Below are 27,695 nucleotides of genomic sequence, written 5' to 3' on the forward strand. Positions count from 1 at the left end.
ACAATGTGGATTTTAACCAATTATAAAAGTGTGGGGGGGGGTGGTGTTTTGGGGTAAGTGAACCCTCATTTGGATTGGAAGTTAATCAGGCAAAGAGACATGAGAAGGGCAGAGAAAACAGTTATGTATAATAATCGTGTGGTGGTAGAGAGCATGAGGAATATGTAGGAGTGAGAACAGAAGCTAGTGGGGCTGTGGGAGACAGTGAGGGCCATGATGCTAGGTCAACAGGTAGGAGCCAGACTGATTCACACCATGGAAGCCATATTGTAAGAAGCTTTATCTTTAGCCTAAAAGTACTGGCAAACTAAATTTACCTTTTGAAAAGTCCACTCTGATTAGACTGTGGAGAATAGACATGAATGCACAGCATGGTGAAAAAAATTAGAAGATGGATGAAAACAAATTGTAATTACATCACCATACAAATGTAAATCATTTGTTTTACATTTGTTTTCCTATATAAATGTGGGCTTTTTTACAGTAATTGCAGATGTGGTTATATAACTACTTTTCAACTCTCATCAGGCATTCTTTGTAAATAGAACTGAAAGTACACATGTATTTGAAAAAACTTATTTGAAGAGAAGCTATAGTCTAGAATTGGTGTTAAGCGCTTTCCAAACATTTTGTTTAATTCTCAAAACATGCTGAAAATGATGGACATGAAGTTCCAAAGGGTTAAATGGTTAAACAGTTCCTGGTCACTAAGTCTTATTGCTACTGGTATGCAGTTTCAAGACTTAAGCCTTTCCTCTTTGAATTGCTTTTAGTTTAACGTTCCCACATCTCAAAGTTGTTGAGAGTCTAGGGATACTCAGTCAATTGATAGGTACCGACAGTGACAATGTGTCCCAAATCTGCAGTGCAATACAGTTACCAAAAAAAAAAAAAAGTTTTTGCTTAAAAAGTGTTAGTTACTGAAATAAAATAACTCGGGTTTCCTGGAATCTATCTATAAAACATACTTTAGACTTCTGAAAATGTATATTTTTCTTTGTTGGATATTTTACAGAGGAGTACCAAAAGTAGTCTCAACTAAAATATTAGAATGCATGACTCTGTAAAATCAAAATTTGCTGCCAATAATTATAAATTTTTACATCTTAGAATATACAAATTTTTTGTTAGAAAAGAAAAATTCAAGATACATTTTAAAAGAATTTTCCTGCCTATTTCCTTGAGGTAAATCCTTGATTGTAGAAGGAACACAGAAAACTGAGGTACATTCTCAAAAACATTTTTAAAACCATCATCAATTTGTTTTAGTCTCTATAGTTCATTAACAATTAGCAATTACTATTAATTTCATTGAGAATTTGAGAGACTCTCACTCCTGGTATCCGACACTTCTTTTTCTGAGATATCTTTCATATTCACAAAGTAAGTTTCTCTTCCTCCCATTCAAACATCACTCTTCCAGTCTTGCTGCTCTAGCTGTGACTTAGAGGTGTTCCAAGATGGAAATGGCAGAAGAAAAAGAAATTACTGTTTTTTTATTTCTGTAGAATTATCTAAAATTTTCTTCTTTATTCCCTTAATCCATCTTCGACAACAAATGACCTAGTTATGTTTCCAAAGAACACACATAACTTGATTACTTCTTATTTTAAAATGTTAAAATCTTTTTATTGCCTCTCGTTATGAACACTGAAATTGTAAGCTGTCAACCACATCCATTTGACTACAGATCTAGTTGTTCAAAATCGGGGAATTTTCACATTAAAATACCTTTTGAAATATTGGAAGATCGAGCAGCATTGGCTCTGCATTACTTTATAGTAGCAATGAGTTAGAACTAAATAAATATGGCTGCTCCTCCTGGACATGGCATGAATGCTTCAGTTTTCCAGTCACTACCATTCCATTGAGTCCCATGGAGCTAGTCATTTCATTCTGTTATTTAATCTTCCTGGCCTCTTCTGGGCCTTTGAGTTCATAACTCTGGTTGAAATTGTAATATTAGTCATTCTCGTTAAGCAAAAAATACCCTTTGTGACCCTGGCACAGTCGACTTTTCTGGTCTCATCTTCTCCACGTGCATTCTGTACTCATCCATAACACCCGTGCTTGTTCAAGCCTCTGCCAGATGTGTCACTTTGTAGAATGCACTCCCCCTTCCTTTTTTTTATTTTGCCTGGCAAGCACTTGAGATTCTTCCATTTTGTAAATTGCTTCTCCTTTGTAAGGCTTTCCTATGTTGATGCCTAGTCAACCCCTTTCCAAAGTTAAATGCACACCCTTCAATTTCCCAAAGAACTAAATTTAAACTTCTATTTAAATAATTAAACTGCTGTTGTAATTCTTAGCATATGATATATCATAATTTTTAATTCTATTCTCAAAAACACTGATGGTCTCCAGAAATAAACCTTGGCTTTATCTTTCTTGTATTTCAGTCCCTTGTGCCTAGTGTACAACTGGTATAGAGTTATGATTTAATAACAATTGGTTGAATTGAATCAGATTAAATTCCTACTAAAATTTTTAGATAGCCCCACAAATTAACTGAATTTTAAAGTGTAGGACTAGACTTTTGGAATTTTTAAGAAGGTAAGCTTCTAGTCATATGTAAACAATTAGAGAGGAGAACAGAAGCTTTTCATAGTAGCAGAGCATTTAGATAATGATTCTCATGTGGATATATATGTAAAATTAGGCATAATGCATATAAAAATGGAAAGAATGTAATTGTCAAACTGACTATATTTTCTCTTTTGTTAAGCATTTGGTGCTTTTTAAACAACTATTGATGATATACTTTTCCTATAGACTTTAGGTTTTTTATTTTTCAATTACAGTTGACAATATTGTTCTATGTTAGTTTCAGGTATATAACATAGTGGTTACGTATTTATATAATTTATAAAGTGATCCCCCTGATAGTCTAGTCCCCACCTGGCACCACATACAGTTATTACAATATTATTGACTATATTCGTTATGCTGTACTTTATATCCCTGTGACTATATTGTAACTACCAATTTGTACTTAATCCCTTTACCTTTTCACCCCACCATTTCCCTACCATCTAGCAACCAATATTTGTTCTCCGTATCTAAGAGTCTGTTTCTGTTTCATTTCTTTGTTTATTTTGTTCTTTAGATAAGACAAATACCATGTGATTTCATTTATAGACTTTAATTTTTAGAGCGTTTTAGGTTCATAGCAAAATTGAGCAGAAAAGTACCAGTGTGGGTACATTTGTTACAATTAATGAACCTACACTGATACATCATTATCACCTAAACTCTAAAGTTACATGAGTAGTCGCTTTTGTGTATTCTGTGGGTTTTTCCAAATGTATAATGACTTGTATCCACCATTATAGAGTATCATCAGAGTAGTTTCAGTGCCCTAAAAAATCTCACTTGATGAGTCTCATGATGAATTGCCTATTTATCCCCCCTTCTCCTAAACCTCTAATCATTTTACCGTTTTTATAGTTTTACCTTTTACAGAATGTTGAATAATTAGAATCCTACAATATTTAGTCTTTTACTTAGTAATATACACCTAAGCTTCCATCATGTCTTTTGTGGCTTAATAGCTCATTTCTTTTTAGTGCTGAATAATATTCCATTGTCTGGATGTGCCACAATTTATCTACTCATCTACTGAAGGACATCTTGATTACTTCCAACTTCGGGCGATTATGTATAAAGCTTTTATAAATATCCATATGCAGGTTTATATGTGGATGTAAGTTTTCAACTCATTTACATCCTAACTTTATGTTGTTCATCTCATCTTTTAAGCCTGAAGTTTGAGTACCAGGATTGTATGTCATTTCCAACATCATTTTATATTATGCCAGAGATAATTTCAGATAATTCAAAATACTTCAGATATTTTCTAGCTTTATCATTTACATGATTTGTTCATGATTTTACAGGGCATACCAGAATTCTCCTATGAGAAACCCACTTTTTTCGTATTTATTTTTTATGTATGTGAATATTCTTACAGAGTTATAGCATGAAGATTGTACTTAATTTTACCAAAATATATTGTGAGAGGAAATATAATTTTTCTTTTACCTTTATAAGTTCTTCTGGCTGGTCTAATAATCAAATTGACATGAGGCAGATTAACAGGAAAAAGAAAGGGTTCTATAAGAATATCAGACAAATAGGGCAGATGAGCCTTATACACTGTCTTGAGCTAAGGAGAAACTGGGGTATGTGGTTTGAGACTTCAAAGGACAGGAAGGCAATTCATATGGAAATGGAAAAGCAAATTTTGGGTAAATTTTGCGACACAGAGAAGACTTTGATCAAATGGGCCTTGCTAGTTTCCTCCCTATCTATTACATACTAGTTTATATTAAACAATAGTCATCTATGATGATAGCTTCCTTCCTGGAGCAGATTCCTAATTAAATTCATTTAGACAATAAAGGGGAAAGGCAAAGATTTTTCCTGAGTCTTCTGTTTCTTAACAATAACCAGCTTAAAGTAGTCACTATTTTGGGTTGACAAATTCTGTTCCCCCTCAATATCTTGGAGAGTGAAGGGTGAGGAAAAGTTCATTTTGAATTCAATCCTAGTGAGCTCAGTTGCTACTATACTAAATCATAGCTCACTCTGAGGCATGAAGTCCAACTGCAAAGTCTCCAGGAGAGGTTGATGGTACTAGAAAGAATTTTTTACCCGTATTTCTAATTTTAATAATTATGATCTTGAAGAATATATTTTCATTCTTTCTAAAGCCACTTGGTAGTTATATTTAGATACCTTGATGCTGTGAATGTTCAATTAAATAATTTCATTACAGTGTTTTTCAATAAAATATATAGCAAAACAAAAAGTAGCAAGGGGGCACAAGTGGAAATATTGATTCCATCTTGGAAAGACTGACTTTATCGACTGCATATTTGAACAATACGTTCTTTATACTCTTTGTAAAAGGAAATTTATTCATTCTTGGCAATTTTCACATGTTCTTCTATCTATCCCTTATGTTTTATATCTGAAATATCTATAATCAAGTTTGCTTCAAACATTCGTGAAGAATTATTTAAACTACTACTATTAAATTTTCAGTTCACTGTCTTTAGAGAAGTAAAGGTGCCATTTTCTCAATTTCTTTTCTAGTTTGAATAGATGAAAGAAAATACATAGTACTTTATTTTCATGTTACCTGGCTAAAAAAAAATGAGAAATAAATACTAAAATACATTAAATTCCAGGCATTGGTAAGCCATCATGAAACAATTAGAAATGTATACCAAATGATTTGCTTTGAACTATGTGCAAGTTCATTTTTTTCATCTTGGAAAATAATTAAAGATGTTATATAATTTAAATATTATAGGAGTCCTTTGAAGAGTAGAGCAGTAAAGAGAAAACTAATATGGAAAATATATCAGATGAACTATGTATGGAGATTCTCTATTGAATCTGTAGTTCTTTAGATCTGAAGTATTCTCCATATATGGGATCAATTTTTCAGATATTCAAGTACATAATCGAGTACATGATTATTCAAGACAGTTCTCTATTCTAAACCTCTTCAGATTTTCTTGGCTAAATGGAAGCTGATTTTATTTAATATTTCAGTTTGTTTTTTATTTTATTTACTGATATTAAAGAAGGGAGTCAGAGCTGGCTTTTTTTTTTTTTTCAGGATTTTCACATGAACCTAGAAATTTATACTTTTTTAAAAATCGTAGAACTGGAGGAGATATAATTGCTGATGTTTTCAGAACTTTATAAATATTTTTGTGTAATGTGTGTCAAAATTTTTAAGTTTTGATGGTATCAAATGCTGGTATCATTGAATAATTTGATCTTTAATTCAAGTGAAATCAGACTTCTGCCCTGACTCTTAATTATAAATGGCACATCAACCCTGGAAAAACCCTTGATGCTTTACTTTTTGATTGATGTATAATCAGAAAGAATTTTGGATACTATAAGCTATGTGCTACTGTTCTCACCCAATGAGCAGAGATCCTTACTCCTGGTTATATGTGATTACCTTTATAAGTACTGTGTGTAAGTGTTCATTAGTCATTTGGACTAATGAGGATGACTTTTAAAATATTACCAAATAAAAAATTTCATATGGATGAAGATCAAAAGCTTCCATTCACACAGTTTACAGTTTCCACCTTCAGCTCACATAGAAGCACGAAATATAACAGCTCCAGAATAGAAACAAATACTCCATAAATCACTTAAATGTCAAGTTGTTAGATCGATGTTACTGCTGAGTTCCTCTGCATTGAGAATTCCGAAGTTATGAAGTATCAATAGCTAGTTTTTATTTTATTTGTCCTAAAGTAACGTTCATGTCTTTCAATATGAATGAATTTTAAATAAATACTTAGATTCTGGTATATGTTATGTAGATGACTTTGTAAAAACTACAGGCTTATAGGGAGGAAAAAAGATGCTATTTTCATTTATGTGTTCAGTACTTGTTCCTGTAAGTTCTTAAAGAGTAGTCTGAATACTTTTGGAGGGCATGTCACTTGTGGGTATTCTCTCAAAATGTATTCTTGATAGACTGTGTCAAATCAGTCTCTAGTTTTTCTAGTGTAATATGGATATTGTATTCTTCTTTGTCATACAAACCATATATCTCACATCCTTTAGCATGCCCTTAGCTATGTCAAATATTTTATAGGTTCTAGGTTATAGTTCCTGAATGCAAATTCATTTATCTGATTGAAGTGATTTCATAAATTATTTTTTCTTCACCCAGTGACACAGGTGGTAGATATTAAAATGGCTCAGTGTTTGAATCTATATATATTCTTAAAGATGATCTTGCTTTACACACATCATAAAAAGCTTTATAGTCCTCTCATGGAGATTTTTTCAGCAAGTTCTCTTTTTTTATGTTTTAGCTGGCATAATTTATCTAATTTGATTATTTAATTTGAAAATATTGAAAAGTCTTTCAAAATCCTAGTATTAATTATGTAAAATAAGTAAACGATCCTCTATGCATCAATCACCTTTCTCAAAGATAATTACTATAATTTTGATGCATGTCTTTTTGAATTTTTTCTAAATTAACATTGTACAAATAAATACATTATTCATATTTATAATACAAACAATTTAACTTTATATATGGCCATCTATATTGCATGTATTTATGCACATACACATCATAAAATGAAATTGTGGTGTATATATATCTGCAAATTATTTATTTCTACTTAAGACTATATAATGAACATTTTTATGGTTCAGTACTTATAAATTGATCTTTTTAAATGATTGCATAGAGTTCCATTGTATTTGTACACTATATATTATTCCACCAGCCCTCTCTTGACATATTCTTATTTCTATTTTTTTCTTGTTCAATCACTGTTGCAACAAATATACATCTATTTTTAAGCACTAATGATATTATATTTGTAGAGTATATTTGTAGAGTATTCTTAGGAGTGAATTGCTTGTTTAAGGATATATATTTTTTAATTTTGATAAATACTGACTAATTGATGTTTGTGAACTTTTTATAAAGAAGGTAGTATACTGTACTATTTCTGATTGTTTCTGTAATTCATATAGGAAAGTATTTCTGAAAACTATTACTTAACCAAATTAGATAAGGCAGTATTGCTATGTAGGTAATCCCAAATGTGATTTATATATCTATAGTGCCTAAAGTATATATCTATATAACTATTTGTGTATTTATGCAAAAAACTTGATATCTACCCTAAATCAAATTTAATCAGCAACAAAGCGATGGATCTTTGAGGTTGGACAGACATGGCCTTTAAGTGATATACCTGAATGTACTAGTTATATAGCCATAAAAGTCTTGGACATGAAGAAATCTCATAGTAGTTTGATGTTAGCAGGACTTTACTAATCCATCAATGGGTCACTATTTCATTTTTTTATAACCATCCTTGTAAACCATCTGAGCTCAACAATCGACAAACATTTTGCTTATACTTGCCAGTTCACAGTAAATAGAGGAAACCTCCTATTTATAAATTTAAATCACAAAGTGCTTCTTCTTTGATCTTTCTTTTCTCTTTGAGGCAAAGCTCTGTGTATCCCAGATCATCTAAATCCACAGTTCAGTCTTTCACACAGAGTCGCAGTCTATGAATTCATGAAATGCCATGGAAACTGGTTATATCCTATTGTTTTTATTCAGTTTTTTGAGGTGACCTTAGTTAATACAATCATATAGGTTTAAAGTGTGCAATTCAATGATACATCATGTGTATATTGCATTGTGTGTTCACCACCCAAAGTTAAATTTCCTTCCATCACTATATATTGACCTTCTTCACTCTTATCTACCTCCCCACATTCCCCCTTTCCTCTGGTAACCACTAAACTGTCGGCGGTGTCCATGAGTCTCTGTTTGTTTGTCTTGTTTGTTTGATGCTTTTAGTTTTATATCCTGCATGTAAGTGAAATCATATGGTTCTCATCTTTTTCTGACTTATTCCGCTTAGCATGACAATCTCAAAATCCATTTATGTTGTCAAAAATGGCAGTATTTCATCTTTTCTTATGGCTGAGTAATATTCCACTATATATATGTACCACATCTTCTTTATCCATTTATCTGTCAAAGGGCATTTCAGTTGTTTCCATGAGCACATTTATTTGTAAAGATATGCACCCTGATGTTCATAGCAGCATTATTCATGGTGGCCAGGACATGGTTATATCCTATTAAAGAAAAAAAGAAAACACACACACACACAAATCTTTATAACACTTGGTGTGGTGGCAAGGGAGGTTTCCTGGCTAAAATAATGAAAGGCTGTTAATAGAAAATCCTGTCAAGGTTTACACCCTCTCTTGTCTGAAGTATTTTCTTATCCCAGAAATAATGAATGTAAGTAATATGTTTCAAGGTCAGATAATAGAAATTCAATCAGAAATATTTTTATATCATATAATGTAGCAATAGCCTATGGCTTAAAAGAATTTAGTCTAGAAGGAAGATGGTAGAATGTTACTGTTAAAAGATTTTTCATATTTTTCTTTCTTGGTATTGGTTATGGAGACTTGTTAGATAATTCTGCTGCTCTCATTTTGATTTTATAGTTCTTGCATAATTTTTATAGTGTATGTTTATATATGCACATAAGAATGCAGGTGTGTGTGTTATGATTACATATATTTATAAACTATATTTGTGTTTCATTATTTCATGAATGAGAAATACATTTGTAAATACTTTGTGAGAAATACTGATAGAATATTTAGATGAAAGAGAAGGCCAAAAAAAAATAAATAAATAAATAATAGAAGAAAAAGAAAGAGGCAGTTTGAGCCAGGAAAGGGATTTATGTGTATTTACCACTGAAAAGATACTGAAAAGGTAAAGATATATTTACAGGTACAGATTTTCATAGTTTCTTATTGACAGCTAAGTTTCATTTCTATTTCACTTTCTTTTTTATAGTTCTTCATTAACCTATTTATTGACATGAGCTTCATCTCAAAGCATTTTGTTGAAAACATGAGTATATTTAATGTGTTGCTATGATGACTTTGTCAGAATTCCACCAGAGTGAGATTTCTTTGTTTTTCAGAATCTGCCCTTGAAGAAGATTCCATGCAAAGCCAGTGCACCTTCAGGCTCCTTTTTTGCCCGAGACAATACAGCAAATTTCTTATCCTGGTGCCGAGATTTAGGAGTAGATGAAACGTGTCTATTTGAATCGGAAGGTTTGGGTATGTATTTCCTTCAGAATTTTAGCTGATGAAATATTTAAATTATTGTCTTTGTCAGTATAACTGTCAAAACCAACTTTTTTGTGCCATTTCACAGATTGTTAATTTTGAGAAAATTTGTAGTTCCTTATAAACTTACTGGTCTGTTGTAAACGAGTCTTTGAAGATAGGAAAATACATGCCCTCTTACAATTGATTACCTTGTGTGTAAAAAAAATAGGAGCATAAATAGCATAATCCTTTCCAAGCTATAATGAAATATATACAATGAAAAGTCGAAGGATATTTGGAAGATGTAGGATTAAATTTTACCACCAGGCTCTAACCAGAAATAGAAAAGTAGTAGCTATATGTGTTCCAGCAATGAGAGCATTTTTACGAAAGTATGAAAACATCATTTCACATAGGTTGTTTCTTCGTTGAGACTGAACTTTGTTATTTTACTTATTTATTTATATATTTTGTAATGAGTTAAAAATCAGGCAAGCAAAGTGAAGATGGGATAATTAAAGATGAGGAAATAAAAGACAGATACGTTAGTGCCTTTTTGGTCTTGTTTTGTTAAATTTTGGAAAATCCACTTCCAGACCATAGAATGAGCTTTTGCATTTCCTTGGGAGAAAACATACATTGTTCAGTGTTTCAACAGTACTTGATACCCTACCATTAAATGTGCAAACCTCCTATATAGAAGCTCTACCCCAGTACTACTCTACTATGGAGAATATTGGACTTAAAGTCCCATTCTAATGAAATATAACTGAGCGAAGAAAAGATACATCTAAGGGGAAAAAAGCTTTAGTTTTCTTCCTGAGGCTTTAAAAAATCAATTTACAAAATCACATAATACCAAATATTAACGTCAAAGTAAGCCGAGCATCCTTCAGAGAGAACAAGTATACAAATTGCCTTCCAAACAGAATACTTATGCTCTTAGGCCTCACAAAACAATATTCCCCTGCTGAGCCTAGGAAACTGGTGGTAACAGCTAAAATTTTACTCGGTTTTTTTTGGTGCTTAAGGAAATTTGTATTTGTACTGAGGAATTGATGTGATATGGAAAAGATTATCATCAAGTTTCTGAGACTTAACTCAGCAAAGAAATACATGAATTTAGACTAGGAGGACATTTAATACCTAAAAGAAAAAATAAACCAGAATAACTGCGCAATAGCATCCTATGTTGAATAGTGTGCTTCTTGAATATTCTTCATATAAATGGGCTTTGAATGTTCTTGCCATTTCCTCGTATTAATGTAAAACGAATTTGGTGAAGATGTGTGTATATGTATATACCTCTTTTTTAGTCCAGGTTAATTTTACAGAGAAATTTAACTTTCAAGTTAATCAAAAACTCAGTGAGTGGAGGATTATAAGAAGGGAGCATAGAGGAGTTATTTATGAAAAAAATATTCTTGAATGATCTAGTGTATATATATAGCTGTGTAATCAAATCTTAGTCATAAGGAGTCCACTCTTCATGTGTAGACAAATAATATCATGATTTTAAATTCTAGAGTGCCCCTGCATTATCAAAGAACTGCCACATGGGGAAATCACTTTATTGTTTATTATTTTGTTCATGGTACAGATTTTCACTAAAGAAGCATTTTTCAGTGACTACAATCGGCCAAGTGGATTACTATGAATATAAATATGATCTTGTCTCAGTTTTCTCACTGTCCATAAGTCCTTTTGTTTCTTGAACTAATAAAGCTTTCAGTTGGAATCTGAGAAAAGTCACTCTAATAATAAATTTTCTCTGGAGTAAATATCACCATAGCCCAAGGTCCTAATGAGAATTAAATGAATATTGTTTACCTTAATGGCTTTTTGAAACTCCCATTCAGAGAATAATTAATGCATTTTATCTTGAAACAATAAAGCCCAAAGTAAGTTATATAATAATTGTGCTGGTATATAAATATATACTCTGTATTGTATTGCCTATAAAATTATGTCAGGAAGAATTTTGAGATGGCCTAGTTCTTCACTCTGTTTGAAAAAAGCTGACTTTATAAAAAGAAAGTCCATGATAATTTATATATAATAACTATCGAGTATTTTAATATAATTTTTATTTTGATTATTTTTTACATTATAACTTAGCTTATACCTTGCAATTAAAATGCATTTACATATCCATGAAAGTTTAATAAGGCCATATTTTCAAGGCTGTAAAAAATTTTAAATAATTTTTAACCTTCTAGGTACTGAACTAAAGCAATAGTTAGGCTTTCTAGTTTGCTACTTAATGAAAAGATAAATTTGAAATTTCTACTCCTCAGAATAGGACATTTGGTGATGTATAATAGGCCCTGTGGAGATGGAAGAAGGGAGCCAATATTATAGCATTGACTTTAGGATTATTCGGAGAAGGAAACAGCTGTGCCCATAGATGTTAATGATAATCAAGGGGAAGGACAATGAGAGATTCCATTTCCCTGAAGTGGAACCCTTTCTCCTTGGATTTTTCTTATTATTCACTGTGGGTGAGGAAGTGATTGAGCCGCTGCTGATGGCCTTGGACTCTGTTCTTGCAGAATTGACTTTCTTGCAACAATAACACTGTGTACTCTGCTTGATGTCTTTTCACACTTCACTTTGAAAGGGAATTTAGGGCAAGGTTTTTTTCTTTTTTCCTACCTCAAGATTTCATTTCAGTAGCACACAAAATGAAGAGCATCCTTTGTGTTCTAGTGGTTTGAATAGCAAATAAAATGAAAAGATGCCCTGATAAAGGGGGGAAATCTGTTTGAATGAATGATAAAGTAGATCACTGTATTGAGTGTGTATCAAGAGGCTTCTGTCTTTAGCAGTTCAAAGGTCTTTGCCTGCATAAAGTATTCTTATCTTTGTAGCAACTGATATGCTACCCTCTGTTGCAGTGCTTTTTGTACAATTATTTGTGAGAGGATCTTGATTCACAACTCACTCAATCTGTTCTCTTTCCACAACAGCTAATGACCAGAAATCTCAGTGGGTGGGAAAGGTATGCCAAAGATAAACTGGGGAGTGTGGACAGCAACTTATTCCTATGCTTCTCTCATGTTCTTGGCAAATAATTTTCTATGCCACATGATACAATCACATACAGAGTATAACCTGCAGTTTACCTTCTATGACATTCTTAATAATTTTTTCTCTTGGAAATGTCAGTTCTTAGATCATAAGTTTACTAATATCCTGAATATTATTTTCAAAATGAGCCAGTAGAAAAATGGATAAAAGTCATGAACAGCCTGTTTATAAAAGATTTATAAAAATCCAATAAAGATATAAAAGTCTGACACATTAATAATAAGGTAAATACAATTAAAACTATGAAAAATTAGCAAAGATCAAGAAAATTGTGTTTAGTATTGAGTATATAGTAAAATAAGATCTATACATTGCTGAAGAAAATTTGACATTGGTATGCTTCCTTTGTAGGGCAATTTGATATAATGTTTCAGAGCCCTCAGAAGTGTTTATATCCTTTGATCAAATTGTTCTACCTTTAAAAGTTTATTTAAAGGAAATAAGTCGAGATAGGTACCAGGATGTCCACTGAAACATTTTTTTATAATAGTAAAAACAATATGGAAAGGAACTGAATCTATGACATTTGGTGATACCTTAAACAAACTATAGTCATCCATAGCTACCAACCAAAAAGAAGGATATGAAAAACTTATACTATGCAACATGAATTCATACATTTATATCTAGTAAATAATTAAAATATATTTAGAATTTGAAAAAAAAAGATAAATAGTAGTTGAGTTATCAATGATATCATTTTCTTCTTCAATTATCTATTAACAAAATTTAGACAGTAAACAGGTATGGCATGTAATCCAAAACATGAAAAGTTAATTTTATGTTAAGATACCATTTGAACCAATTTGCATAGAGAAGTATTTAATGGACATAAAAATTTATACATCAGTGTATTATAAGGTCTGTTTTGCATTTTTGCAGTTAAACTGACATTTCAAGTTATTGTAAAATTTTATACTGCAGTAGGAACAGATGACATAGATCTGTGTGTGCTTTATGCAGCATATTTGAACCTTAAGAGTCTACATGTAAGGTTTACCTACAATCCCCATTGTTCAAACCATGCTGATATATGTCAGTGACTAGAGGAGATTCTTTCATGTTTCTGATTTATTAATAATTGGTTTTATCAGATTCCTTAACAATATTTAGGACTACACTTTAAGTTAAAAAAAAAAAAAGGTGAACATGAATGTTTCCTTGAATTTAAAAGTATGTAGTTTATCAGGCTAAAAATAAAATATTAGCCCAATTATTATTTTAAAAGAAATGAACTTTACCTTTAATTGTGGAGTTAAGAGAAAATGTTTAGAAGACTCTAGGTGTGAAAGCATTTTCTATTTTCAGTTTGACAGAGAGGTAAACATTATTAGATTGTATAATCAATATTTTTCCTAATAGTAAATGTAATAATTTTTCAAAGGTTAAATACTTACCTTTTCTGAAAAAATGTTGAATATTTTGATATGGCTAATTTTTATTATTTAAATTAAGGCCAGAAATATATGATTTATTCTCAATCTTAAAAAGTCCTAAAATTGATGCTCTTATGTGAATTTTTTCTAAGACATTTTAGGTAAGAAACTATTTAAATTAGTGAGATTTAAATTAGTCTCTACGTGAGGGATTTATTTTTTGATTTAACAGACTAATTAGAAATTGTCAAATTAGTTTAATTTTCCCCCCAGAGACTTGTTTATTTTGCTTTATTCATTTGCATTCTGGTGATCTTGGAGATGGAAAAAAGGTGGGGGAAATTCTTTAAAAATGCACAAATTTTTGCTTGCTGTAATTGTGTCAATATTATTATGTTATTGGATGATTATAGGATTTGGAGGCCAGTGACTATTCTTCATCTGTTTCTCTGGGAAAGAATCTACTCAGCAAGAAAAGGGTTTGCTCTTTGCTGTGCTAGCATGCAAATGTGTGTGATTTGCTTTTTATTTTTATTTTCTGTGTTTGTGCGTTGTGTGGCCCTGTCTTCTTTTGATGCATGACTCTGATCTGCAGTTTTACAAAGTCCTTTGTTCTGTTGAATACTGGTCAAACACTGATCTAGCTATAGTGTTGGTGTGATGTTGATGCACAAAAGTAAAAAGGATTGTGCATGGATTTTTAAACATTATGTTTCATTTTATACTTTTAAGTCAACTGTTGTATCTGAAAAAGAGCCTGCATTCTGCTATTTGATAAATCATCTTTTGTTGTTGTCATTGTTGTCTGTATTGAGGAATATAAGAGTATTGCTATAGAAAAAGCTATGTTATTTTTATTAGTACTAATGCAGTATAACAATTTCAGGACACTCATTCAGAGATAGGTTTTTTTTTTATATTCACATTATTTCCTTCCCAGGAACAATGTATTTTAGACTTTTGGATTTTTACACATATTTTATAAAGTACCTGATTTATAAGCACCTCAATTTACGTTTTACTTTTAAATTCAGAAACTCTTCCTAAATATAACCATTTACCATATACCTGAAAAAACATAAGAGAGAATAGTATGGAATCTGATTGAGGCAACTAAATGTCTCCTTGAAATGATAGGTATATCAGGACTTGATGGAGTCAGGGTCAAATTAGAAAAGTGGAGCACTCTTTAATTTTTCTAGGCTAAAGTTTTCTCTGTATAATATTCAATAGCTATATGCTCAATAATGATAACTAAACAGTGTACATGTGCTATCACTTCTACTCTCCCCAAACTATCATTTTATAAATGAGAATACTGATAGCTAGAGAATGAAATAACTTGCCCAATGTTACACAGCTTCCTAACGGCTCAGGTAGGATTCAGCTTCATTTATCTCCAAAGATCATGCCCATGTGTTACAGAAAGTTATGCTTTGAGTTAATTTTAGAAGTTCAAATAATTATTTCAAGTAAAAGAAAAAATAAAATATAAAACAACTTAGAAAAGACCCTTGCCTCTTATTGCTGTTCTGAATGAAAGTGACTTAATCCATTAATTTAACATAATGTCTGGGTTCTGGAGGGAAAAATAAAAGGTCACTACTTCTTCCAAGACATTCTCAACTTAGTAATAAAGGCAATGAGCTACATTTTATTCTATACATCTTCTATCGTCAATGAGATTATGAATGAACTCTCCATGTTTATATGATTTATATGGATGTCATAGGCTATTTTAAATGTGAATAGTGATTCTGAGAGATGTGGATACACAGCAACATGAGCTTGCATGATTCTTGTTTGCTTTTTCTCTTTAGCCTCTCTCAGATCAGTTTTCAGTCATCTAAATTGCTATGCTATGCCTATTTGCCTCCTACCTTTAAACTCAATGATTTGAGCATCGTCTTTCTGGGAGTCATGTGCTAGAGAGAAGAGTCACTTTCTTTTGTACCTTATGGATCCTGGCAGGAAAGAAATGCCCATAATACCCCTTAAAATCTAATTCAATTTATGAATTATTTTCTCTCCATTCATCAACATCACCACTGTTATCCTAAACATTATAGAGCATATTTCATATGTCAAAGCATATTTGAATACTTTTAACAAAATAGATGTAGGAATTATAGCTGATGTTTTTGTGATAATAATAGCATTGATTAATACAGTGCTTTTTCAATTTTAATGTGCATACTCATCACCTGGAGAGCTTGTTTAACTGTAGATTCTGCTCAATAAGTCTGGAGTGGGACTCAGTAATTTGCATTTCTAACAAGCTCCCAGCTGATACCAAAGCTGCTGGTCTGTGGACCACACTTAAGTAGCAAGGGAGTAACATTTATTGAGTATTTACCATATGCCAAGTGCTCTTAACTAAAAAATTACTTTGTAAGGAAGAGCAAGCAAAAGGCAAGACTCCTGTTTGAGAGATGAGAAAATTATGCAACCTGGACTAGAACCCAGTCCTTATGACTTCTAGTTTACTGTATCTCCTACTACTCTTCATGAGTATTAGAACCCCGTCTCTACTCAGGGAAAGTGAGCAGCCTTTAATTTATGATAGTTTCACAATTAAACAATATTCAGCCAAAAATATAAATTTTCACATTTTCTTCCTAAATATAAATCTAAAAACCAGTTTTCTTCAAAACCAACATGAATGTTGTAGCTTCTAATGTATAAAAACTAAAGGAACAGGACAATTTTTTATGCTTTCATTTGTTTGCTTATCTGTTAAAACTTAATATATTTAACTCAGCTATACATTCATGGTCTAATGCATTTTATCCTTGCAGATTCTGTGACATTGAAACTCTACCCCTTGCTTTAGTAGAAGACCTTATTTTCTATTCCTGAAGCTAGCAGCATTCTATTTGACATTTGATGCCCATGAGATTTTTATAGAATCTAGGTTATAAGATTGAGATTCTTGCCACATATTTTTGAATAGGGATCTGTGTTACTTTTCCCAGAGGTGTTCTGCATTATACTTTTCTTTGAAATGGTTTTGATTATTTCAAAAGAAACCTCCAGTGACAAAACCTTTTACAAAATAATCACCATTGACTAGAGAGCTTTTTATTTGTTTTAAAGAGAATTTGTTCAGAGGAAATAAAGCAGTAGTTATCCGCTCTTCTACCCTAACTCAAAGCAAAAGACCATATTAATATTCCATTGCTAAAATGAAAAAAAGTTTCCTGCTGTAAACCAGTAAAAGTAGAAGTTTCTATATATTTTTGAAAAAGAATTAGTAAATGTGTTTAAAATGAGTATTAGATATGACTCAATGCAAAGGCTTTAGTTCAAACACAATACACTAAATGTTGCCTTTCTAATCATTCTGACAAAGACATGCATTCAGTTATTTGATCTTCTAAAATATGTAATACATAATCAACTTAAATAACTTATTGAAAATGAACTCAGCTAAATTATTTTGTTCTCAGAGACAGAGGAAAATTAAAACTAAGATATTTGGTGTTTCACAAAATGACATGTCCTAAGGTAATTGTTACTTAAACTTTATTCTTAGCACAAAATCGTAATAGCTGTAAGACGTTTGTTTTTATATCTGTCTATGTAGGCTGGCCAATCTGACTTATTTAATCTGAAATTTGATGAAATTTAGAATTGACTGTCTCTGATATAATATAAATGATAAAATATTCAAAATACACTCATTACAATAGTACCACTCTAAATATACAAATCTACCAATAGTAATTTTTTTTTCTAAAGTTTCTTCTATTGCTTAGTATAGTGACTTACATGTGATAGGTGCACAAAAAAAAAATGCTTATAGGAAAAAAAGTGAATTAATTTTGACTAAGCCAAATAAAGATCATCTTCAAGAAAATAATATATAACAACAAAAGTGAAAATAATAAAGAAAACTAACCCTGAGAAAGTCTTTCCTATGTGCCAAGCACTGTGCCTAGGATAACAATAAGTATTATTTTGTTTAATGTTCACAAAAATATTGTGTGGTACACACTATTCTCTTCCTTCAGAAAACTTGGATTATATAGACTAACCTCCCCAAATTACACAACTAGCAAATGTTAGAGCTCACACTCACATTGAGCCAGGTCTTTGTGGCTCGAATCCCACAGCCACTATACTCTTTCCATCCATTAACTTTAATTTAGAACTTGCCTTGGTGCAAAACCAAAGTCACTTCTTAGATATAATGTAGATATTACTTAAAAATTCTTAAATTCAATTTTATAGCAATAAGGTAAGGTTGTTTGTTTTTATAATTAAGTAAACATTTACATAATTGAAATTGAAATCCTTTCCTAAAAATGCTAGGTAAGATTTTAGTGTTTATTCAATTTTTTTCATTGTCACCATCATTATCATCATCACATAATTTTCATCATCCTCAATATTATGAGACATAATACTTATTATATAATTATTCTGTTCTAGGCTTTGTTCTAAGTTATGGCACCTCTACAGATTTATTTCATTCATTGCTTACTCATCATCAAACATTGATTTTTTTAAAAAAAACGGGCATGATATATCCAATATTAAGAAAGTCATGAACAAGTAAGACAATATTATAGGGGTGTTTTGTAGAAATTTTATTGCTTTATAAAAGATACTTCCAAAAAAACTGGGAAGTAAAATATTTTTCTATTAGCATTTTCCTTAGAAATGATGCTGAGGAAGAGGTTTATTTGACTTAAATTATATAAGTTGATTCTGTTAAGGATATAAAATGGAGAATCATGCAATTACTTTTCAGTTTGTCAAATTCAATTTCTAATGCATCTATGGTAGATTTGATTTTTGAGTTTGGGCATACAAAAGCTATTTTAAACTGGTAGTTCAATTGAGGAAGCAAAGAAATACACAATTGTGATGCATCCTATATAGCTCATCGTCTTCCATATGTTACCACAATATTGCCTTTTTTCAGAATGACTTTTATTTTCTATAAAATTTATCTGTTTATTCCCAATGCTTATATGGTCCTCAGAATATGTACAATAAATTGGCTAAGGAATCATTATATTCAGGTCAGATATTACTTTTTATAGTTGGTTATTAACTGCACATTGATTCAATTTGGTCAGTTCACCAAAAATTTTTATATTTTGACACTGTTTTCATCAAGAAATGCATGGGATTGTATCTAAAGCTTCTGATGCTTTAGCCACTTGCTTCGCACAGCTTTCTTTACTGAAGATGAGGGTATTAGCAGGGCTTAAAATTCTTCATCTCTTCATGTTTTATGTATTCTTTTTTCAACTCAAAACTCCTGTTTGTTATTTGGTACCCTGGACAGGGTTAAAAAAGAAAATCCGAATCAAAAGAAATTGATTATCTAGACAAGAATATCGATTTTCATTTGTTTGCTTCTGTTTTGTGATGTTTGTTATTGTTCTCTGTTTGAAATTAATGCCTGTGATATTACAGTCCATACGTTACAAGGTGGTGAAATTGATTTAACATATCAAAAGTTTTGAAGTTTCTATCATTCTAGCCAGAGCCAAGTAGTGGAGCATTTTGATATTGGAGGTATTAAATATTTTTATTTTAAGCCCCTTTAATTAAAAGTAATTTTAGGCCTCCTCAATTAGGGTTTTGTGACAATTCACTAAATTTCAGCTGAAACTAAACTATTAATTACAGAGATTGGAAATATTCTGTAATTCGCAAGTCCCATGATCAATCCTGTTTTACTGAGCATTGCTGATGGGATTAGAATTTATTTTAAAAGTTTTAAAGGTGATATTTTATAACAAGATATAACAATCCAAGTAAGTATTTTTCAAATCACCACATACTCCCAACAAATTCCATTCCAGTGTCCATGGACCAAATATTATCATTACCGAAATCTGTGTAGAGAAAGAATTACATTTTAAATTAAAAGGGTAGAATAATGTTGGAATATTAAATTATAAAATTCTTTGTTTAAGAAAGCAATATTGCTATTTTTATTAAAGTTTATCAATAAACTTATTTTCTTTTGTCAGGATATTAATTGTATCTATGTAAAAATCATTCTCGACGCAATATTTTTTCCAATACTTGTCTTTATTAGGTGTTGTATAAAATAACATTTCAAAAATTCTCTAATTTTGGTTTAAAAAGAGTAGTGTAAGCAGTACACACTCCTCTGGTAGGCTTAACAAGTGAAATTATGATCTGTCAACATTATTGAGTGTGTCCAAAGCAATTGGTAAAGCAGATTTATTAAGTAATCAGATTATATGAGAAGAAATATCAATGCAAATAAATAACATCTTTGAATTTTCTCATTTTATGGGCAAAGCTGGCTGATGGTATATATTGGGAGATATTTACAAAATCAAGTCAGTTGAAAGTGTTTCTTTCTAAATTATCATTTAATCAGATTTGCTTAGGAGAGGACATTAAGTTTCAGGGACTGACTTGATATCATTGTATAGAGGATAACAAAGGACTGTGATGTGTAATTTTTATTCTTATTCATTGCATAATTTTTGTTAGCATCACTAGTAAAGGTAGAACCAGGATTTAAAAAAGGACAGTCTCTGCTCCACAGTCTTCTGTGTGCTCTATGTTTTTAAATATCTATCACTATGTCATAATTATAGCCACTTATGTTTCCAATATTGACTTATAACATTAATTGAATAAAATATATGAGGGTGAGATTTATGCAGGTTGAGATTTCCTGAGATTCATGGCTTTAGGGGGAGAGGATGGGCAAAGAATTTCGAAAGCTACTTTAAAACTGTAAGAGAGCAATATCTACTGTGGGGCAGGATGGTTTCTGTGAATTTCAAAATGAAAGCTCGCTCATTTACTGGGAGCAGGAGGGATGAGGAGTCAGTGACAAACCTGTTCACCATTGAGTTGCTTTATAATCCCTTCTATTGTAAAAGTGCCTGCCTCTGCCTTGTCTTTCAGTTCTCCACAAGCAACCTAGAGAAGTGTGTCTCTGTTTGTTAGAGCTTGGCCGGATTGCAGCCAGGTAGGTCAAACTACTGCCACTATGTCAAGATATGGACCATCTCAGCATCCAAGAATCTGAGAAGCTTGCTAACTTTTTATTGCTGATGTTCAACCTGGATGTTTAGAACACATTCCTTCAAATATGATCAGTACCAAGATCTCAAGAAAGCTTTCAAACAGAAAGCACGACACCAATATTCTTTAACTTTGTGATCTCGTCAAAGTCACCATGTCTAAGCACCTTCCAACTCTTTCTTAGGGTATTTTGTAGATAAAGTTCTTTGTAACAATTACTGCCTCCTTACTGGAAAGTCTATTCCCATTACTTCCTCTCTTTCTTATTTCTTTACCCTATCTCTTCCTTTTACTCTGGAATAATGTTCAGCCTCCTCTTTTGTTCTTTTTTTTCTCATTTTCCCCTTTCAACATCTCATCTCTCAGCTTCTTTGTTTCTAATTCTGAGTGGGGGTATAGTTTTAAAATTATTCTCCGTGTTTTGATTAGAGAAAGACATAGAATATTATTTTTTTATGTAGAGACATATTTGAAATCTTTGTCCTCTGGAAAAAAAAAGTAATTATAGAAATCATAATTATAGTTAAGTAGAAGAAGGAGCTTTATTAGCTAAGCTGACTTTATTTCATGTCTTCTTTATTATCTTGCAAACTATTAAACAGGGCTTCTGACAATTCTGTGAAGCCCAAAAAATTAGACATGAAGATATAAATTTTTGAAGAAATCTTGATGCAAAATTAAAATTCTAAATTAATTAGATGTTTTCTCATCCAGATCTGGGTATACATTTAGAGGCGAGATTAGATGAACCAATAAAATAAAATGAGAGCTATCTCTGGGTATAAATTCTCAAAGATAAATTTATAAAGATCAAGCAAGAGAAAATACAGGGTGTGCACATCAGCAAATTATAACAATGCATAGAAAACTTTCTGCCAATAAATAGACCTTTATTTGATCCAGTGAAAGATTAACCTGTAGTCAGAAGTAACTCCAAGTTCTTTAAAACATTATAGTCAATATAATCTTAACAAATTGCACATCAAGTGTACATTTTACTTTACCACAATAATTGGGTGTGAGAAAGATTTTTAATTTAAAAAAATTCTTCAAATTAAATGACCGAGGCTCCACTCAACAAGGAGTGAAAAAGCAATTAAGGGGATGGTTTTATAAACTTTATAAATGTCTAACCAATGTACTGTATGCTTGAAACTAATAATAAAATTTAAAAGTATATATCAATTTGAGACATTTTCAGATTTCTCTGTGCTTTCCCACATCATTCCCATATATTGTGTGAAGGCTACTGGAGAGGGTCTCCAAGCCTGCAGTTCACTCAGGCATAATTCAAGCTTGTAGTGTCTGGCTGTTACACAGGACTCCATTCCCTTTTCATGCTGCCATCTCCTTGGGTTCTGTGAGGGAGAAAGATGAAGATACCTGTTGCTTCTAGAGCTCTGCCAAGCTACTACTCCACTAGTCTTGGGGCTTCTGGCCTACCGAACAAACAGATTTGAGTCAAAAGAATATCAAGGACTCAGCAGATATACTCTAAAAAAAATGGAAGTTAAAAATACAGGGATGGGGGAAGGGGGAGGGGTGGTGAAGAACACTTAAAGTAAACTCGATAAATGAGCTACTGCCACTGAAGTGCTGGAGTAAAAGAAACATGGGTGGTATAGAGTTCCTACTTAACAAATTAGGCAGAAAACTTTGTGTTTAGTTGTTTGTTTTGATTATATTGTCAGAATATTCTAAAATGTCAGATTGCATATTGTCGCTTTAATCTAAAAATACGAATCAAATAACCATCATGATTCTGAAAGCTGTGATATAGAGGTAAAGAGGAGTTGCATTATCTACGGAATTAGCTGGGAATTATCATTTTCCTCTTGTTTAGTTTATATTATTTGCCTCCTTTCTGGATTTATTATTATTATTATTATTTATAATTATACTTGTTATCTGAACTCTGATTAGAATCCTTCTGAACTAAACATTTTAACTATGAATGAGTCATCAAAACAATAGGCATGCTATCCAATTACAGAATCCGTTTAGAAATCACCTTTCCTCCAATTCTGTGTCTGGCATAAATTACCCCTTTCCATAATATATAAACCAAATTAAAATGTTAGTTAATGAAAGGGAATCATAATGGCCTGATCAATTTCAAGGTAAAGCATCATATGAAGAGTTTTACATTTTGGGTTTTTTCCAAACATTTTAGAAATTGAGATTCTGCATTGCTCCCTTTTTTAAACCATTTTATTGAGGTACGATTATGATTGACTGACAAAAAGCTGTACATATTCAATGTATACAACTTGATATTTTGAAGATAAGTATACACCTGTGAAACCATCAACACAATCTATGCCATAAACATATTCATCACCACCAACAGTTTCCTCTTGCCATTTATTATAATTACTACTACTACTGCTAGATCATTATTTGTGATAAGAATGGATTGCTCCATTTCTGACCACACATATGACTTTGCAAGCTGACAGAGGTGATTATTCATGTTACAAAAAAATTTACTAATTTTATAAAGCAGTTATAAGGATTAAGATAACCCTTACATAACAATACTCAAGTTGTAAATTTTGCTTTTTATTTTCTTCACATACTTGAGTGATGTGAAATATTGTACATTTACACTGAAAAAGAGAAAGATTATTCAGGGTGTTTTGTTGTTGTGTACAGCATCAGATTAAACAGTTGAATACCAATTGGATAAATTAAACATTTAAGTATAAATATGCATTAAGGTTTCTCTCTGAACATATTTAAATATTTCTTATTTTAATGAAAGTTCAATTGTGCTTTACAAACATCAACCCAATAAACCCAAATCTCACTACCTTAGCCCAATGTTGAAGCATATTAGTTAGAGGGAAAAAAGTGAAATTCATTCTTTGATCTTATTTTACTCCTACATTTATATACATACATACATATATATATGTGTATGTGTGTATATATATATATATATATACACATATAAACCTATATCTAGATCCTTATTTTATGCTTCTTCCTCCCCCTACTCCTCCATAGAAGATTAGATAAATTATTGAGTTAAGGCAACTTAAGCCAAACTAAAAGTTATTTTGGGAACACTCTCAAGAATCACAACATTAATTGGTACATTCAATATATGAATTTTGACTGTAACAAAGTTCCTAATACAATCTTGTGAGGTTTCTTTCTAGTCACTCATAGATGATGCTTTTTATGTTTCATTCTAAACATTTCCTTCTCAAGTTACAAAAATGTCACCTTAAAAGCATCAGCATCACTTCTGATATGATTCACCAAATGTTTCTGATTCTCTGCCATCTTCTCCTGCCTGGAACACTCAGTGAAGCTCCTTTGAGAGCTGTGGGCTTTTCATGAGTTCTGAGATGGGAGGATGAAACTACTTATTTTTGTTCTTATGAGTAAGACTTCCTTTTTTTCCAATTAAATAGAACCGTCATCACTGGAGAGTTAAATCCCTCCATTAATATTTTAGAAACCATGTCAGTTTCTGAATATAAAATATGTGCATTTGCCTTGAGAAATGTAAAACACTCAGCAAAAACAGGTCAATAAAACCTCAAAGATCTTTTTTTAATGGCAGTGTTTTGACATTTGTTGCTTTTAAAAAGTTACTATGAATTCAACCTTTTTACAGACTGCAAAATTGAGATTGCTTTATGATGAAAGTAAAAAACGATATTATGATTTAGGGCTATAATTAATAATCAAAATCATAGTGGAGCTTTTTACATTTTTATTTTTGAGTATTTCCTTGAGTTTGAACAACATATATAACCATTCAAAGGAAATATACTTTGTGAATATTTTTGTTAGTCTCCCATTTCAATCCATGGCCCAATGAAATGTTACTTAAAAGGAAAATATTTTTATACAAGGCTTATTAATTAATTCATCTTATTTAAATCCCCTGCCTCTGACTACTAAGAATATCACATTTTCACATGAGTGAAATTTTCTTCCAAATCTAAATCTATTTTAAATTACTTTAAAACAATAAAAATGGGGCAGAATCTATCTCGCAATAATCTATAAACCATCTGTTACATGCCTTAATATGTCTTTTTAACTCTAGTAAAATAGGCCCAGATGTCTTTTGTTTGAAAACTATGGTCTACTGATATTTTAAGTAACTTTTCTCATTCAGGGCTCAGTTTGGGGCTCAATTATTTCATCTAGACTAACTTCAAAAGTTGTGTCACATGCCAGAAAAATGAAAAGTCCGTTTCTAGAATCTCATGATAAAGTAATTAACTATAAGACCCTTCTGTAGCACTTTGCAATTTTTAATTATATATATGATATGTGATATATATAATTGCCCTTTCAGTATTCACCCTGTTTTCCTATCACTAAGATATATACAGATGAGAGAATTTGGTTTTAGTGGATTCAACCTTCTTCCTACCTTTAGTTAGATAGACTCTATTCAATTTGAGAGCTACAGCTGTCCCCTTTCCCCCAAAACTCTAAAATCTTGTAGTTGGAAAGTAGTGGAAACAGTATATATTCGTGGAAATCTTATAGACAAAATAGAAATGTGAAGTGGTATAGAGTTAATTACGGAAACCAGAATGAAGCAACCTTTTGGAGAGCAGAAAAAAAGGCCTATTTGGTGACTAATTTGGCTTGCAGGTGTGGGTCCCCAACCCAATGGGAATTTTATGATTTATAGTCTGTTGACATCTCCAGACAGACAGGAAGCCAATTAATCGTATTTAAGTTTGCATTTCAGGACTGGCTGACTGTACCTTAGGCAGCTTGAAGTATTCAAAAGCCAACATAAGCAGAGATTTGGGGCTTAGTGTTGGTGGTGTTCTGTGTTCAGTGGCATAGCTAATTTTCAGCATTCCCATATAAAGAAAGATCTCTAGAGCAAAGTTTTCCATTTGTGGCTTTGTTACCAACTTCATTCTAACTTAGTCTCCTTTGTATCAGACATTGATTGAAGCCTGAGAGAGAGAGAGAAGAAAAAAAGAAAAAATATATGCAATCTGTTCCTGAAAGGCGGCATGAATTCACCTACAATTACAAATGAAATCATATTGTCCAATTCACCTACTTTATACTTTCAAGTATATATATTCCAAGTATATATATTATATTTTCACTTACGATTGGCTTTTCATTGGCCGTGACTTCTTGTGTGTTAAATTCCTCTAGCTTCACCGCCCAGTTTATGTTATTCTTTTAAGACCATTAAACATAATAAAATGTTATACCTTGATGGCATTAAGAATTCAAAGAAGTCTAGAGTGATTTAGAAAGGGTTGCCTGCTGCAGTTCATCTAGTAAGTTAGCAGCCAAGCTGAATTTATAACTTGCTCTGCTCTACCCCAGCATGAGATATTTCTGCTATTCCATAATTCTAGGAAAATCAATTTAAAGAAAGCCTATAATAAGTCCTTTTGTAAGGAATACAAACTATAGTAATAACATAAACAATAATAATAATAATACTTTACATCTTAATTATGAAGCTGTTTCATTTGGTGGTATATTTTTTTTAAATAAAAAATTTGGCAAAAGTACCTTAGTGCTGCAGTTCCCTGGTTGTGCAGCCTTTGATACATCAATTATCGACATCAATCTCAGAGGCAGTGCCGTGTGTCAGACACTCTACTGGATATGTAATGGATACTGTTTTAATACCTTCTAACAATATTAAAACATAGGAATTAGAATTTTTATTTTATATTTAAATGAAATGGAGGCTCAAAAACAATGTCTGTCAAGATGCCCCAATGTACCAGACACATTGAAAGTGTTTAATAGCAGTTACTTTTCTAACATTCTTCCCCCTTCTTCACTCCACTGCTACATCAAACCCCTAGGGAAGGTCATTTCCCTCTTTACTTTCCTGATGGTAAACAGACTCCTAGAGGTTAAGTGATTTGCTAAATTTAAAGAGTTGGTTAATGACACAGTTAGCCCAAGTCTACCTCACGGAAGAACCATGTGCAAATCCCCCTGTGAGTATTGTTGGTACTTGTCAACAGTAATGAGATGCTGGGTTGAGTTCAGTGTAATAACAGGGTACTAGAAAGTAAAAAAGAAAAAAATGTGTTTTAGGTTTAGCTAGAGTTTAAACTCTTCTAGAAGAACTTGTTTTGGTAAAGCATTTATGGACATTTGATATTGGCATGTTTTATTAAAGTGATATGCATTTAAAGATCCCAAATAATGAAACTAAACATATTTAGAACCCAAAATCATTGTCACATGAGAATATAGGATTTTTTTTTTCCATTCAAACAGTAACTATTTAGTACCTACTGTGTTCTGGGATCTATGGCAGCTGCTGGGGATGCTGGGAATCAGATCATGGTCTCCACTGTTAGAGAATTTGCAGCCAAGCACATGTTTCAACTAATGTTCCATTATTTGGCTAATACATGTGAAAGGTTGGAAATATGGTAAATGGTGCCTAGGTCTTTTAGCCAGAGATTTATGTAACTAAAAATTATCCCACTCAGTAGAGGCAGTTCTCAAAACAGCAATTGTTCAGTTGAGTTGTACCAGCTTAAACTATTTTGT

The 27,695-nt window shown here is 31.8% G+C and overlaps 1 protein-coding gene across 1 annotated transcript in view; it reads left to right on the forward strand.

Annotated features, from left to right (window-relative positions):
• The window catches only part of GAS2 (growth arrest specific 2), a 108,466-nt gene that overhangs the window by 31,793 nt on the left and 48,978 nt on the right, over positions 1-27,695 (forward strand). Inside the window, exons 4-5 of the mRNA XM_006907977.1 lie at positions 9,537-9,678; positions 21,048-21,111. Coding sequence (XP_006908039.1) covers positions 9,537-9,678; positions 21,048-21,111 — 206 coding nt within the window. The remainder of the gene's footprint in view (positions 1-9,536; positions 9,679-21,047; positions 21,112-27,695) is intronic.

Source organism: Pteropus alecto, unplaced genomic scaffold (assembly GCF_000325575.1).
Source record: "Pteropus alecto unplaced genomic scaffold, ASM32557v1 scaffold71, whole genome shotgun sequence".
Classification (NCBI taxonomy): domain Eukaryota; kingdom Metazoa; phylum Chordata; class Mammalia; order Chiroptera; family Pteropodidae; genus Pteropus; species Pteropus alecto.